This window comes from Microchirus variegatus (assembly GCF_963457635.1).
Source record: "Microchirus variegatus genome assembly, chromosome: 23".
Classification (NCBI taxonomy): Eukaryota; Metazoa; Chordata; class Actinopteri; order Pleuronectiformes; family Soleidae; genus Microchirus; species Microchirus variegatus.
Window position 1 is genome coordinate 8,856,659 of NC_139824.1, and position 17,379 is coordinate 8,874,037.

Sequence of the window (17,379 nt, forward strand, 5' to 3'; positions counted from 1 at the left end):
GTGAATTATTTCTCTCTTTGTTTTTGTTTCTGTCAGACCTGTACTGACCTCTTATGACCACTAGAGGGAGCTAAATAAGAGGGAGGAGATGCTCGAACGTAAACGCAGTTGACATGTCATCATTTATGATGAGTGTTTGTGTTTAACACAACACTACATTTATCTGACTGACATATTCACCACTGCATTGAGATTTTTTACACACATTCCCCTTTGCTCCACAGGGACATATGAGTGCTGCCCACTGCTCCTGTGCTCGGTGTGTTCACTCATGGTGTGTAATTTACTAAATGATATTAAGGATGACTAATTCTAAGTAAGTGCAGCCATTATTAATAGTAATTGTATTCACTGTCTTGTATTTGAAGAACTTTGTCTAAATGTTGTCAACTCTGGTGCAGGAGAATTTAAAATTTGAAACCATATTTGTGAGTTAAAGCCACAGATATATATAATGGAAACATCGATTGTCTCACAAATCAAGTTTTTTTCTTTAGGTTATTTACGTTTCAAAAGATATTGGTGTTATTTATCTGTGTCTGAGATATATTTCACTGATTGAAATGGACCTTCACTAGAAAAGCTAGAAAATAATCCTCCTGACTTGATCTGTGATACAGTTGATCCTCCTCTACATACTCAAAGACGGCACAACACACGCCTTCACTACAGCGTCACATACATAAAGATATAATCTGCAGATCATCTACTGATGAAGAGGCCTCGTAAAAAAGGTAACAGTCGTGACTTTTGCTTGTTGACCCACAGTCATTCACGTGCACACTCCTGACCTCATAAAGCATCGAAAATGGTTTTAAAAGAGAAACGCGTGTTGTTCCTTGTGTACTACACTGGACGTGTCGGGACTGGTAGTCTTCATGAGACCAGAACCTCATTTCTGAGGAAGTTTGAATGACTAATGTGTGAATTGATGTTGGGTTAAGTAAAGGTAAGGCATTAACTGGTTAACGTTAAGGATAATGCTTTGAAATTAGTTTAAGTAAGCAGAGGATAGCTCTGAGAACCTACGTGCATGTGCGTGCAGTGTCATCTCAGTTCCTGTCATTCTACCCTCTGTTATTCTTCCCATAGAAGCGCTTGTTGTCATTGACGGTTGCCACGGAAACAGGCAGCCAATAATAAGGTCTAGATTGGAGGGTGTGTGGGGTCAGGCCACCTCGAGCCACAGGAAGAACAATGACTGTGACTCCTCCTCTCTCCCCCCCTCGCTGCTTTGCATGTTTTTTAGGTGTGAGAGTGTGTGGGTGGGCATGTGGTGGATCAGATTTGTCGGTCACATGTGAAGCAGTGAGTGAAGTAAGTGAGTGAAGCGCTGACTTGTGTTTTGACATCATCCTCCTCCTCCATCACTCTGTGAGGCTCAAGTTCAAGTTGACAGGAAATGTTTGTTTTCCTGTAACAGCTCCCGTTACACCTGACAGAAGAAAATACATTCTTAGAAGAAACTTTATCATTTAAATCTGTAATTGTCTGAACTTGCAACCAGGCAAATGCTGCACACATCTGTCAAAAGCTGATAGTATCATGATGCACTTATTTATTTGATTTATTAGTTATTTTAAATCTAGAAAGATAAAATCCTCAAATGCCCCTTAGTCTTAACTGAAATATGTTTTGGGTTTATTTGCCTTGGGTTATGTGAATATTTCATTTTAGAATACTAACGCTGCACAGTCCATGTGATATATATATCACACATACATATATAAATATATACACATATTTACAAATATATATACACACATATACATATATATATACACACACACACACACACACACTAAAAACAACAATATTAAATTACACTATTATCACTATTCCGATAATCATGTAATTGGTTACATATAACAAATGGAACATTAAAACCAATCTATTTTGGGCCGTGAGTAAAATAAGACATTTGAGAAAGACAATTTTCAACATATATGTGACATTTTTGGACCCAACAACTAATTAATGAATGGAGAGATTAATCAATTATGAAAAATAATATAGAAATAAACATTCTGATGTAACATCTGCAGTAAAATGCTGGATGGTTAAGAGAAGAAAAACTCTTCAACCAAACAAACCATTAGGGTTTGAAATCTGTTCGCACCTGTGTTGTCTGATCAGGGGGAAACACAGTCAGAAGTGGGTCTGTCCGTTTGTGCGATCATGCTTTTACATGCAAACCTCAAAGTGCTTTGAAAAGAGGTTTGTTTTAATACTTTGAGTGTGGAGGAGTCAAAAGCCGGTGCATTGACACCGCACCTTCCACACAGAGGAACAAGATGAAGCATGCACCAAGATATGGAATAGCACGAAGAAAGAGAAGGACACACATACCTAAACATTAACTCACATGTGGTGACACCATGAAATGGTCCTTTTCTTACTTAAACCTGTTTCTAAGATGGTAGAAATCACTTATAATCAATGTCTTCAACCAGATACGAGTGTGAATCTTGACCATTGTAGCATCACAGCTGCTGCTGAAGTAACTGTACACTTCACAACAAGACTCTGTAACTTTTAAAGGTGCCATATGTAAGAATGTGGCCAAAAACAGTTACTACACTCAAATTCAAAATACTGAGGTCTTTTAGGTTTCGTTTTCTGGCAGCTGAGATCCAAAATAAAACAGGAAACAGTAATGCTAACAATAATGCTAACAAGCAAAAATGGCCTATAGCGCTCTGTCATGACTCACTTTACTTGTTGTAAACAGGTAAATATTGAAGTTTTTACTCCACTTTTGATGGTTTGTGCAGAGAGATGTGTCCTTCTGTTACAGTCATAAATAAATACAACATTTAAATCAACGATAAATTATGGTATGTAAGTGATTAGCACTATATAAAGTCAATACAATTAGCCTCAGCAGTGAGTGATGCTCACACATGGGGCTTATAAACAAAAATATGTAATTTCAATTAATAATAGTAAATAATAAACTGAGAGTTTTTTTTTTTTTAAACGTTGGTTGCATCCTGAGTTTTTATTTTGTATATTTTGGTTCTACTTTTGTTGTAAATAAACACTATTTATTGAAAATGGACACTGATCAGGCTTCCCTGACTTTACACGTTATTATTAATATTACTGTAACCCACATGTCTCTACACGTCCTTACATTATTATGAGTCATACCATTCACTTTGTCCAACATGACTTATGCAGCTAAGATACACAAATGCAAGGCTGAGACAGGAAGTTTCTATTTTTTTGTGGATCGATTTCACTCTTTTGAACTGTTGACCCGTCAGTTCTGCCTCTATAACACCAGCAATTTTCAAAAAAAAACCTTTCTTACAGTTAATGATAACAATCCATGAGTCACACAAATACCACAATCAAGAGATCTTTATCTGCTCCGAGCACATTTCATACCTGTGTGTATGAAAGTGTTACTACATAGTGTAGAGTTGGCACTGCAGGCAACAAAAGATCCATTCAAAACACCGACTAATGATAGAGCGGCTGAATTACACACTCACACCCTGCTATCGTGAGCAAACATGTCACCATTGATACAATCCGTTTTTTGATGATGATGATGATGATGATGATGATGATGATGTTGATTTGACCTTTTATCGGCCCACACTCTGTGGAGGGTGTGAAACTAATGGTTGAACTACAGACAGGACGTTCACCAAATCTCTTCAGAATCTTAATAGAAGAGAAGTTCAGTTCTGGTCTTACTGGCTGGAACTTGACTGGAGAGGTGGTTTGACAAGGTTTTGATTTGTTTTTGGGCCTAAACAGTTTACATTTGGGGGAAACAAAGAACCAACCTTTTTTGCTACAGTATCTGCAACTCCAGTAACACTCAGTATGTTTACATGCACAGTTTAATCAAGCTAAGGCCATAGTCAGACTAAGACATGCAATCAGACTCCTAGCACATTTCAAATATATATCCAGAGGAGGAAATCAATTTATTGGCCGTGTAAGTCCGACTACGCGTCCATCTCTCTATAAACTAGTCTGTACTTAATCTGTTTCCTGTTCTGTATGTTTCGTACCTGCTGTACATGTTAGTCATGACACAAATTAAATGGATCATGGCTCTTTTGGTTGCTGTGCTGTCGAAGAAAGACACCACCGCCGCAGTCTATACGTCGTCTCCTTCTACTTCCTGGTGCCAGACTATGAATGAATTTATATGAATACTGCTGTCTCTTCATATATTATATGATGCCAGTTGTATATTCCTGCCAAAATCAGCTCACGGAACTGTGGACCAGTGATTTGGACTGTGGACCAGACCATTTATAAAAGCACCTTTCACGAAACCCAAGTTCGATGTACAAATAGAAAAACAGAAAAAAGACGGCCTCCTTCCTCTGTCGCCCCCTTCCTAACATCATTAAACCTGGTCAAATAACCAGGGTGTCAATAACGTGGGGTGTTAAAAAGTATTAAAAGTCGATGAATCAATTTTGCGAAAATGAAGGCCCTTAAAAAGTATAAACAAGTCTTAATTGCGATTTCATGAGGTATTCAATTTTGTCCATAGGGTTTGATGGCAAAAAGTATGGGAACACGTTCCTCCTGGCGCAAAACGATATCCGAAAATCGCACGAAATGAAGTCCAAAATCGTGAATACTTGGGTCCTCGTTGTTTATTTTAATAAACCTTGCCCTTGGTTTAATTTATTCTTTGGGTTAGGGTGCTCTATAGATTTCTTTGCAAACTAAAACTGTTCTGTAAGTTGCTGATTACAGCGAAAAGGTCTTAAAAGATTTTGAGAAGGTCTTGAAAAAGTCTTAAAAAGGTACTGAAATGAACATCAGGATACCCTGATAACACAATTAAAAGCAACACAATGTAACCTTTTCTGTCTATGTTGAAAAATGCCATGGTGGAAGTGGATTTTTGATGACTTATTCATCATTTTAACCAGCCCTCTGTTCTGCATCACTATTAAACTTGTTTTTGTGTCAGTCGCCACTTACTTTCAGTCTCAGATTCACCTTGTAGTCCAGTGTTTCACAATCCTGGTCCTCGACGACTCCTGTCCTTGCTGCATGTTTTCGTTGTTTCCCTGCTCCAGCACACCTGATTCAAATGAGCGCTTTGTTGACGATGCTGACTGTTTGAATCAGGTGTGTTGGAGCAGGGAAACACCGAAAAACATGACAGGGCTGTCTATGTGTTATTATTTCATACATTCATTCATTTATTTTTACAATTTTATCCTCCATATGAGGCTCATGGGGTTCCTGGAGCCAAACCCTGCAAAAGATGTTTTTAAATGCAAATATTTTGTCTGTACTGTTGTTGTTGGTGAGTTCAGTTTGTTATATGAACATTATTCCTGAGTCTCTGTGACATATAAGGAGGATTTTATGGCCAGTTGCTTTAGATTTATTACATAATGCACTTTTAAAGGAAAGGAAATGCAGTTTCACCATGAAGGTAAATTAGCAGAGAAGGTGGTGGAGTCTTACAGCTCAGACCTTTGGATGGTTTCCTCATTTCCTTCCTTCACCTTTGACCTCTACGTAAATACTTCCTCCCCGACTGCAGCGACGTCGCTGGAATGCGTCCTTGAGCTCGGGAGAAGGAGTCAATAAAACAATATGTCCGTCAAAAAAATCCAGCCTTTTGTGTCTCATCAAAGAGAGAGGGACTTCCGTTTAAAACGTGGACATGGCTCTCCAGCCGGCTTTTTAAGTGTCTGTCTGAGCGGACGAGGGGGCAGGAGGTCAGAGGTGACCGAACCCCCCTCCGGAACAGACAGGAAAACATTAAAATTCACATCTGTGGTTGCACTTGTTCAGGGATTACACACACACACACACAATGCTGGATTATAGCAGTCTTTACGTGCAGTCTGTCTCTTAGTGCAGCTGCTGCTGTCACAGAGAAACTAATTAGATGCATGAAATTGGAGACTCTGCACAACTGCTCCAAAACCATCTTCCATCATCCTCAGTGTCATCATCTACTATATAATATATAGTATATATACCATCCTATAGTGTGTGGTAAGTACGGTAAATTAGTTAAACCATGACATTAAATCAATGAATCAATGACATTTAGTCAATTATTAAGCTCTAAAACTTAATTTTTTTGCCAGAATTAGTTAAAAAGAAACTGAGTTTATGAGTTTACATGAGTTTTATGTTAAAACATGTTGCCAGTTCTTGTGTTTCTCCAACAGAGCACATCAACAACTTATTCACCGCAGTAGCTTTTCATAATAACTGCACACAAACCTTTTTTTAAAAATGCTAAATTATGAAATATTTAAGGGAGAAGTTAAATTCCAAGCTATTAATTGCTTTAAAGAATAATTTCACCACCTTACACTTTCACTCACTTTGAAATGTACATTTAAATTCAGTATACGAAGCACAGATTGTACCTTTAATGTGCATGTTTACATGTTTTTAAGGTGGATTCAATCATGGGCAACTTGAGAGCAGTAAAATAAATTAAAAAATGACTTTTTTAAATATATGAATATTTTATGGATGAATAAGGCGACAAAAACATATCAAACATTTATTTGTGATGCATGAATACAAACAGAGATGTCGATTCTGTAGCAGAGTGTTACACTGAGTTGACCAGAGGTAGAAGAAAGTTACTACTTTTTTTTGTTTTCAGTTAACAGTGGTGACAGTTTTCAGGATCTTTACGGTAAAAAAAATACTCAGTAAAAAAATAAAAACACAATTTAAATGTACTATTTTCTAATAAAGGTCAATGACGTCAAACTATTAAACTGTTTAATGGCAATTAATGGCATCTCTTTTTTCTGAGCATGTTTGAACAGGTGTACCTAATAAAATGGCTTTTAAGTTTTAACATTTAAAAGAAATCATTGAGGAAAAAAAACATTTATTAGCAAATATATAATTGTCATATATACTGTATATAAAGTTCTGTGTCATGTTGTAGATTAATATTTTAATCTGAAAAGAAACATTGACAGGTTTCAAATATGTGTGGTAGAAGTAAAAAAAATATACAGGATATTTACTAACAGGGTGTAAGAAAATATAGATACACTAAAATATTATGATATTTTATTCTTTAAAGCGCTGTATATTGATATATTCTTTGACAGTGGTTTTTCCTTTGTAGCTTTAGGACATAAGACATGTCTCCCCCTATTTGTCCTCTCACTGTAGACAAAGAAAAATGTGTACTGTTCTTAAAATACACCGTTTTTCAATCACACAATCTGTCCTTGATCATAGTATATTGTAAAAAAAAGTTGAGAAAACTCAAAATTTCAAGGCAACTTGATGGAATCAATTTTTGAGCAAAAGATCTAAGTTTTTAAAAAAAAGTTCCATCAACTAATATTATTGTGTCAGACAAACTTGTAAGTGAGAGCTGTGCCAACTCAAAATTCTCTTTTCAAACAGTTTGGCTAACTAATCTTGTTCAGATAATTTAAAAAATTTATTAAAAAATAACATTTGGAGAATTTTTAAAAACTTGAGATCTTTTGTTGGGCTGTCAACTCAAAAATTGATTGCATCAAGATGCCTTGAAATTCGGAGTTTTCTTTTTTTACAGTGTAATCCGATCCATATCAGGACATGTTGCCAATTGGTCGCTCTAACGCTGCGTTCCATTTACTTAATCGGACGTCGGAGCTGGGAGTGAACACGCAAATGCATCGTTGGTTGTCGATAGCAACGCTCTAATGGTGTTTTAAACCTGATCTCCAACTGGAACATAACTATGGGTCATTCTGGTCAACGCCTGGTTAAATTGGGTAAGTTTTTTTTTAACTATTAAAGTTACAGACAGTGACATAAAGATTTAACATGGGAGTCAAACGTGTGTCAATTACAATTACTAATATTTAAAGGTGCCATATGTAAGAATGTGGCCAAAAACGGTTACTACACTCAAATTCAAAATACTGAGGTCTTTTAGGTTTCGTTTTCTGACGTAACTGGCAACCCGTGGTTGCTCGGCTCAGCTGAGACTCTACTGACTGCAATGATTGGTAGACGGCGGTAGGTGGCGCCACATGCCAAAACATGATTTCAAAACATAAAAATATTTTTTCAATGCAAATATTTTGGCTTTACTGTTGTTCAGTATGTTATATAAACATTATTCCTGAGTCTCTGTGACATATTAGGAGGATTTTATGGCCAGTTTCTTTAGATTTATTACAGAATGCACCTTTAACCACTACACAAACTTGATGATGGCACACTGAATGTACCAGGTTGTTGTTTGGGCCATAATTCCCATAGTTATGATTTTGCTGGAGGTCAGTCTGGGCACCATCATATTAACCTTTGACCCTGAGGTTAGAAATGTAGTGACACTGAAACATAACATTACACGATGACATGAGAGGAGACTAACAGTCGTTTTGTAGGACAGAGAAGAAGAAGGAGCAAACACTGGCCCAGGAGCTGCTGCAGTACTCCTCTGCGCTCTTCTTGTGGCAGGCTGAGGGTCTGACGGAGGAGGAGGAGGTGGAGGAGGACTGGGTGGAGGTGGAGGTGGAGGACTGTTTGGAGGACCCTGTGGAGGTAGAGGTGGAGGACTGGGTGGTGGTGGAGGTGTAGAGCTGAGGTGGTGTCGTGGTCTCCATGTCTCCTCCTGACTGAGCGGACTCCACTGCGCTGTTGATGTCCAACTTGAAATTCACGTCCCTGGGCGCGCGCTTACACATGCCAGCTTTCACCAGCGCGCGCTCGTCCCTGCACACTTTGCCCTGCAGTCTATTGAGCGCGCGGCCAACCTGCTTCCAGAAGCCCGCGGGATCAGAATTGAAGGCCGGACATAACTTCGGTTTGGCGTTGTACTCGCACTTCAGCTCGGTGATCCCGCCTTTGACGCGCGCCTCCGGGTCCTCGCACTTGACCAGAAGCCTCACCGCGCGCTTGGAGTCCCTCGTCGTCCACGTGCACTGCATGTTGTCCTCGAGTGTGAACCTGCCGCGGCCCGCGCCACGGGATTTAGTGCGCACTGACGCGGAGGACAGAGACAGATGCTGTCCGAGGAAGACCAGCAGCATCCAGGGAGCGACAGAGCCGAGCAGCAGCATATCGTCTTTTAATGAAGAGTTATTATTAATAATAATAATATTACCTGAAAAGGAGACAGAGTGGTGCAAAATAAGAGATACATTGTGGAGTTTTTGGGAATAAATCCTTAAAATATTAAACCCTCAAATTCAGAAAATGTTTATTTATCTTTACTGAGCATTATAATATTCTTGTTTTGTTGTTTTCTTGTGTTTAAAAAAATTAAATAATTTGCAATAAAACATGTTCTATTCTGATTCAATACAAATACACACACACAATATACATACATAACTTACCGTAAAATACCGAGAGCTCCGTGCGTAAAAGCTGCTCATTGTGACCGTCTGTTGTGCCACACATGGCTTTCATACATGGAGAGCGACACGCCCACCATTCCCCCGCCCAAACACACACACACACACACACACACACCCCCCACACACACCACAATGCGTTCCAATCCTCACAATTACCTTAACCAACACAACTGAATGCCCAAACCTTGTCTTTAGATTAATCCTAATCTCCTAATCTCGACCAATTTTTGGTCCTTACAAACAGACACATGAAAGAACACACACACACACCCCCATCCCCCCCCCACACACACACTGGTTTCCATCAATTCAGGGGACACTACATTGATTTACATTCATTGCCTGAAGACTTAATCCAACCTTAACCTTAACTACTATTGGCCTAATGCTAACCTTAACACACACACACACACACACACACACACACACACACACACACACACACACACACACACACACACACACACACACACACACGTTTGTTGGGTCTTGAACTGACATGTCCAAACTACAAGCCCAACATCGAACGACTGTATGTGTGTAAAAGTGATGGATCTGTGTGTGTGTGTGTATCAAGACAGTTACATAAAAAGTATATAAAGTAAGAATATAGAGCACATCAGGTTTGTACAAATACATCACTTTTATCTCTCCTGTACCTAATGACATAACACCAGACACAAAGGTGTGTGATAACGAGGAAGGAACCATGGAAATCTGTCCAATAATCTGACAGATTACGTCAGTTTATTTGCAGTGAGTCACTGTGTCAGAGAAAAGCTGAGACGAGGGCAAATGGAAATCTTACAGGAAAATCGTGACGTGGATAAATGAGGATTCCAGGTGTGTCAGGATTTATGATTTATAATAATAGTGATTATTACTTAATAATCCCTTTAAAGATAACTGTGATTAACCTTTTTTTCCCCAAAACTGAGCAGCTGTGTGTTTATGCTTAAGAATAAGAACAGAATACATAATTCAAATGTAAATAACAGAGTGAGACATCACCACATTTGGACACATAAAATAGGGATGTACCACTTTGTATTATTACTTAAATTTGAGTTTTTGCTGATACTGAGTACTTCAAAAAGCAGTGAAATTAGTATTTCATCTTGTATTTACATCAGGATATGTTAAAATTATAAGAACAGATTAGATTTAAATGAGTATTTAGTGGCAAATCCTTTGGTTCTTATGCTGTTTTATCAAATTGATGGTGCAGAGTAAATCTACAGGAGATGCATGTAAACCAAGTGTGTGTGTCTATGGGTGAGAGGAGAGTTTCTTCTCTGCTCAACAGCGCCACCTTTTGGTTTCCAGACGTTGACTCAGATTGATTTACAGGCTGTGCGTGATGATGAGATGGAGCTGGGATTTACGGCTCTTTGAAAGGAGCCGGATCTGGAGGAGCCGTTCCTCTCAAAGAGCCGTTCAAAAGATTCGGCTCGGTCTCGTAGTTCATTATTTTTTCAGAAGCCAAACTGGATTTTTATTAGGAAAATAATCACTGGTTGTAAATTATTATAAAGAAATATTTACTTACACATCTGACTAATATATACTACTATACATATACTTTATTGGTGGAAGTTATATATAACTTTCATCAAACTTCAGAAAAAAAATAATTAAAGAGCTGTTTTTGTTCAAACTTCTAAATTCTCTCTCTCTCTTACACTCTCCTTTTATTCTGCTTCTCCACCTGCACCACTGTCACCGAGGCTGATGTGGTGAAGTGGCTGTGACGCCCCCTGCTGGTTGGCACTAAAACACTAACACTTCATTGTGAGAAAAATAGTCCCAACTTTGACACAAAGTGCTGAAAATCCAGACCACTGATGATTAGAGTATGCTGAATAATCTACCTCAGATTAAAAATTGTTTATAAAAAATGTTTTACTGATAAATGTGGATACAACTGACAGATATTTACTGTCATACCACACTTTTAAGTTCAGTACAATTACATCCAGAATGTGACGACTTAAAATATAAAGCATCAACGTTTATCTTAAAACATGCAAGTAAAATATTAAGAACATAAAATATTAAATTGGTGCAGAGAGTATAGAGTTATTAACCCAATAAAATCCACAGAAATTAAATCCATTATCCATCAATTACACAGAGTAAAACACTCACACTGAGTTGCTGCCTGAGATGAAGAAAATGCAATGGGTGTATATTTCTATTTTATCTCCGGGGTTTTCATCTACATGCTTGAAAAAAACAGGTTGGAAATACAAAAGCATCAACTTTAACCGTGTGTCAGACTCAAATATAACATTTATTTTTATGTATTTGATTATAAGTGACTTCACTTTGGCATGTGTTGTTCAGGGCTTGTTAGAAAAGTATGACTGTCAGCCTGTTTATTGTCCTTCATTTTATATTTGTTTGCTTGGTTTTTTTTTTGTATTCAGGTTAAGATTTTGGTACTTTTTATTTATTTATCCATCACCTTATATAATATCACCTATATTTCTGTTGTGCCCATCATAATATCTGAACTCCTGACGACGTGCACTATTGAAATGACCATAAAAATGAGCCTTGAATATATGTAGACGGTATATTGAAGTGAATTTCTCAATAAGATAATAATAAATCATATGAAACTGAAACTTAAGGGGGTGGGGGCTCCGTATGTCCATTTTGCTTGGGGCCCCCAAATTCCTTCAAACGGCCCTGAAGACATGGATGTAAACTTCCAGACAAAATAACTGGGTGTAAAAGAGAATATAATAAGAAAAGAGCCCAATGTATCATGGATGGATATAGATGCTTATCACATCATTTTATACAAAACGTTGTACTTGTATTTCCATGTAATTTAATTTTACACACTCAGTTGCACACGATGGGTTTGTAATAACTGATGATTAAATAATTAAAGAAGAAGCTGCACTGACGTGAGTTAAGAGTGTTGTGTCTCCTTTCTTTACCCACTACATGTGTGTGTTTATGTCTGAGTGTGTTTATGTCTGAGTGTGTGTGTGTGTGGCCTGCACCTCCACACAGACGTCCTCTGTTCCTGCACACAGTGGCTCTTAAGACCCGACTCCTCAGCTCACACAAAGAAAGTGTTTAGGTTCGCCGAGGCGCCTTCTTGTGACTGAGCCGCATTATCGTCACCTCAGGTCTGTGTCTGCGAGGTTAACGGCTTCCTCCGAGCACCAGACGTCGTTGTTGTTACAGACGGCGGTGAAACCAAACAAGGCCTTCTTTGAAAAAAAAAAGCTCAGACGAAGAAACAGAACCACACGGACGACGAGGAGCAATCACCACTCTGACTTTATTGACTTTACATCTTTTTTCGCTTCCTGCGGTGATTAACATTGTTGACATGGGACACAAAGAGGGCGATTTCACACTGTATACAAACAGAATCACATCCCTGCTGTATTTTCCCTTTGCGTTGCCGCGAGTGAGTGTTCTATATTAAAAAAAATGGAATGTACATTACATGACATCTGTAAACCACACACACACACACACAGGTGTAGAGATGTTACTGCAGTGTGGGGGAGTCGAACCTCACAAGGACTCCAGAGGCTCCTGTTCAGATTCCGGAGTGGTCAAATGTAGACGAGAAGAGTCCTGACTGGATCTGTGGCTGAAACGCATGAATTTTCAAGTGTTAATAAAGATAAAGCCTGTTACAGACACAAAAAGTAATAGATATCATTTGAGTTTAACGTCTTCCTTCACTCACCTTTGCCTGCAGTTCCGCCTCAGTTCTGGAACCAGCTAATGACGTAGGAGCAGACGCCGTGGAAGCTCTTCCAGCAGTACTCAGAAGCCATACGGGAGGACGGGGACTCTGGCTGCTCCGTGGTACGAGTAGTGGTCTTCCCAGGCTTGGGGGTAGTTTTCTTGATCTGGGGGGCCTTCCCTGGCTGAGGTTTGACGGGCTGAATGGTCTGGGGCTTGACAGGTTTAAGAGTAGCCACGGGCTTGATCTGGACCGGCACCGCAGGTTTTCGCGCCTCCTGCACGGGCTTTGAGGGCTTGGGGTTTGAGGACCTGGGCCAGGAGGTCAGGAAGGTCATCTGGGCCTCGTCGGGGTGCTTCTTGCACATCTGCGGGCGGTAGATTTTGGCTCCCTGGCAGGCATGGCCGAGCTTCCTCAAGTCCCACATCATCTGGGTGAAGAAGTGGCGAGGGTTGACGTTGTACGGGCGGCACAGGTTGGGTTTTCCCTGGAAGTCGCAGTAGTAGGAGCGTCCCGCCGTCTGGCCCTGGCTAGGACCTTTGCAGGAGACACGCAGGCGAGTATAGTCCCCAGCTCCAGACACCACCATCGTACAGGAGTCCTTGGCCTTGGTGTTGAATCTTATGGGCTCATCCCAGACGCTTCGTTGCTGCTGCTGCTGCTGCGGCTGTTTGCTGTCGTTGCTGGCGTTGCTGGTCTGAGCGTTTGACACACAAAAAGTCGCTGCTAGGAACAGCAGCGACACTCGTGCCACAGCTTCCATGCTTGTGTTAGTAATGAGTGAATGGATGGATGGATGTGAGAATGTCAGCGTGTGCCAGGGTAGGACGCATACGTGAACGGCTTTATAAAGCTTCAGCTCACAAAGAAGGTATTATTCAGGTGAGGTGAAAGACCCAAACTCCTCCTCCTGCACTGACCCCTCCCTCTTCCTTTCTCTCTCTCACACACACACACACATATACACACAAAAAAAATGATAGATGGGTTGGCTAGAGAGAGGGGGAGAACATAAACTGATGGAGGAAATGGGGTGAGGGTCAGCGGTTCTGCTGGACGGGGAGACGGGGCTGAAGGAGGCTACACATGAAGCCAAAGTTTGTGGTGGGACATTATATAATCGCACATAAGAGTTTCTTTGACTGCTGAGGATGAGGCGAGGAGGACGAGAGCCAAACTGCAGCTGCAGCTTATTTGCCGAAGAGTTAAAAGTCGATCTGTGACCCTGGAAAAACAAAAAATCTGTTCTCCCGAAGATGCAACGTCGGTTTTGCATCAGAGTTACGGACTAATGCTGTGGCTTTATTCAAACGCACAGAACTTCATTTAAAGGCCAAGAAGACTTTCCAAAAGAAATGGCACAAAATGATATTCTTAGTGCACAGAATTCATGTACCCTGATTCTGCCATAATCAAAAATAGGTGACATTATTTTCACATTTTACATTAAGTTAACATTATTATTGTCCCGCCTTCAACTTTGTGGCACAAAAAAGTGAGACAAACTGGCACAAACTACTATCACCACTAACCTATTGATAATCGTATGTCACAAGGAAGGATGACAGTATTCAGTATCAGTGTTTTGTTTTGCCAAAACCAATTTCAGAGCCCGTCTTGGTTTAGTGCCGGTGCAAGATTTTAAACAGACACTGCCTTTAAGAAACGCATATAATCCATATGAAGCGCAAACCGGAAAAACAGACTGCACGCACACATATGTAAAAATGCACACATGCCCCGAGGACGACTTATTTTCATAGCCATCAATCTGTTGGGGGGAGAGAAAACGTTCTCCTGTAAGAAAGATGTGTGCGTTTACAGACGTTTTCCTAAATTGCAGCTACTGCCAAGACCATCACTGCTTCCTTCAAACCTGTCAACCCCACCAAAAAAAAAGAAAAAGGAGAGCGACGTGGGCCATTTTAGCTTCTGTGTACATGCTTGGATTTATATTACATGATTAATCCCAGGTGTACTGTGTTTCTTGGTGGATGAAATCCTTTTTTTCCCCATTCATACCTGTGACTGAGTTTACTTTACGGAAGGAAACAAATAAAACAAAACAAAACAAAGCAAAGCAGAAACTTTGTGAATTGAAGTTTTTATTCACATATTTTACCCTCGCCACAAACTCTGGCCTTTGTTTAGTGTGTGTGAATGAAACCATAGAGCCTCCTGAGAGGATGATGATGAAGAAAACAAACAAAAAATACATCTGGCAAGTCTTTGTACCGTGTAAGGTAGTATGTGTGTTGAATAGCTTGTAGCACTTTGCTTCTTGCATGAACCAGGAAACTTAATACAGCATTTACATTTCTAAAAAAAGAAGTTTTGTAGGTCAGTGTTGAGAGGAATATTTTACAAATTTGTAAAATATCATTTTCCACTTGTTTGTTCAGCGTTAGCAAAGAAGATGACGTTTGTATAATGTTAAGCTACAGCCTAAATGCTAAGTTTAGCATAAACATTGGAGACAGACGATAAATTCTTACTGTGGCAACAAAATCAGCCAAATGTCCAGTAATTAGTCACCACTTTATACCTCATTACTTTAATATGTATAAAATCAAAATCAAATTGATGCTTTGAACATGTTAAAGGCATAGGTGTAGCTAGCAATGTTAGCCTAACTACAACAAGCTTTGGTCCAGACCAAAAAGAAATATTGTTATAATGTTAATGCTGAATTGATTGTGGTATTCCTCCTCTGGGTATAAGGCTGACACTTGAAAAACTATTTAATATTTGATGAGGATGATTCAAAAACTGTGGTTTATCTTTCTCTTTTTATTGCTAATTAGCAAATGTTAGCATGCTCACATGCTAAAAAAAAAAAAGTACCTCAAAGCAGAATGGCTAGTTTTGTCAACCAAATAATCATTTGTTCCGTATTTGAAAGATAAAAGACATGTTCCATATTGAACAGATAAGGAATGCACTTTGTTCCTTATTTAACTGTGAGTATCGTAGCAAAGGAGATGTGGTAAGATGTAAAAGTTAAACTGTTAAACAGGGGGGGATACTGTTTAGGGGAAAAGAAGATGGCAAACATATAATAAAATGATTATATTGATTTTCAAACGTATATGTTGGTTCCTTATTGTCTTATGAGGAAGTTGGCAACCCTCAGAATGGCTAGTATAAATGTAAAAACTATCGTGTCTTGTCATCATGCTAAGCTAACTGGCTGTTGTTATTTGACATACGCACAATCGAATGGTTTCTTCTCATCAAACTCCTGGTAGTTTGAAGACATGGACTGCATTTATCAAAATATAACACTATTTTCTGTCGATCCACCTGGTCAGTGCAAACACGTGGAGCCAAAATGATGCAGGCTATATCACAAATATTTCCACAAAATTTGCTACTACTACAAAAACTACTTACATGTTATAAAACAAACATGAACAAAATATATCAAACTTTCAAAAGTTTTGAAAGCGTATAAAAATGACACATGTCACCAAGTAAAAACCAATCATGTAAGTACAAATTCTTTCTCTATGTGTAAAACTAACTCTGCAGGAAAATGTTCTGACGTTGGTTAAAGTACACGATGAAACACTAGAGGAACTGTAGATGCTGGTGTGGGTGATATAAATGACAGTTCACTGGCATTGGAGGTCCTTTTGGTTTGAAGTAGTTACTGTGGTGGGACATCCTCCACACACACTTCTGGATTGTTGTCATTCTTCCCTTTTGTCTTTGGAAGTTGTAAAAGGTCTAAACAGTTCGCAAATGGACAGTCCAGCAGTCATGGAAAAGAGAGCATCCGTGTCAGAACTAATCTGCAATTTGACCTAAAGTATTTATTCATTTTATACTATTCCTAATGTAATGATGAGAATGAAACAAAAGAAAACTTACCACATGGGAAATCTCAGTTCCAGTTTTCTTGTCCACTGTGGAAAAATAAAAATAAATCTCAGTTATGAACAAGTCTATTTTTATATCCCACAAACCATTAAAACAGACATTTTATACCCTATTTCTCCAAGTGAACCCAGTTCCCTGGTGTCCTAATGAACATGTCTGTGACATGCTTTCGTCAAATACCTGAAGGATGAAGCACCACAAAAGTTCAATCACCATGCCAAAACAGCCCTGTTCAGAACGCTCTGTTTTGAGTGCCTGTCTCTTTAAATGCAAATGAGACACAGGAAACTACGTCAGCGTCACTGAGGCTCCAGCAGCTAACAGCAGTTAGCATTTGGAAAAGCCATCATTTGCCGTCTCTCGCCGGCACATTGCCGTCATATATAAAATGTATCCACTGGACACGTAAATCCTCTGAGGCTGGACGTT

The 17,379-nt window shown here is 39.2% G+C and overlaps 2 protein-coding genes across 2 annotated transcripts; both read right to left on the reverse strand.

The window, feature by feature from the left end:
• Positions 1 to 8,354: 8,354 nt before the first annotated feature.
• Positions 8,355 to 9,047, reverse strand: LOC310943538 (fibroblast growth factor-binding protein 1-like; the record flags this gene model as incomplete). The annotated part of the gene is made up of 2 exons (XM_083909137.1): positions 8,355 to 8,454; positions 8,545 to 9,047. 2 exons carry the CDS (start codon positions 9,045 to 9,047, stop codon positions 8,355 to 8,357), a joined length of 603 nt encoding a protein of 200 aa, XP_083765263.1.
• Positions 9,048 to 13,087: 4,040 nt separating this feature from the next.
• On the reverse strand, positions 13,088 to 13,831 carry fgfbp2b (fibroblast growth factor binding protein 2b; the record flags this gene model as incomplete). The annotated part of the gene is made up of 1 exon (XM_083909135.1): positions 13,088 to 13,831. The coding sequence occupies one exon, from the start codon at positions 13,829 to 13,831 to the stop codon at positions 13,088 to 13,090; it is 744 nt and encodes a 247-aa protein (XP_083765261.1).
• Between the last annotated feature and the right edge of the window lie 3,548 nt (positions 13,832 to 17,379).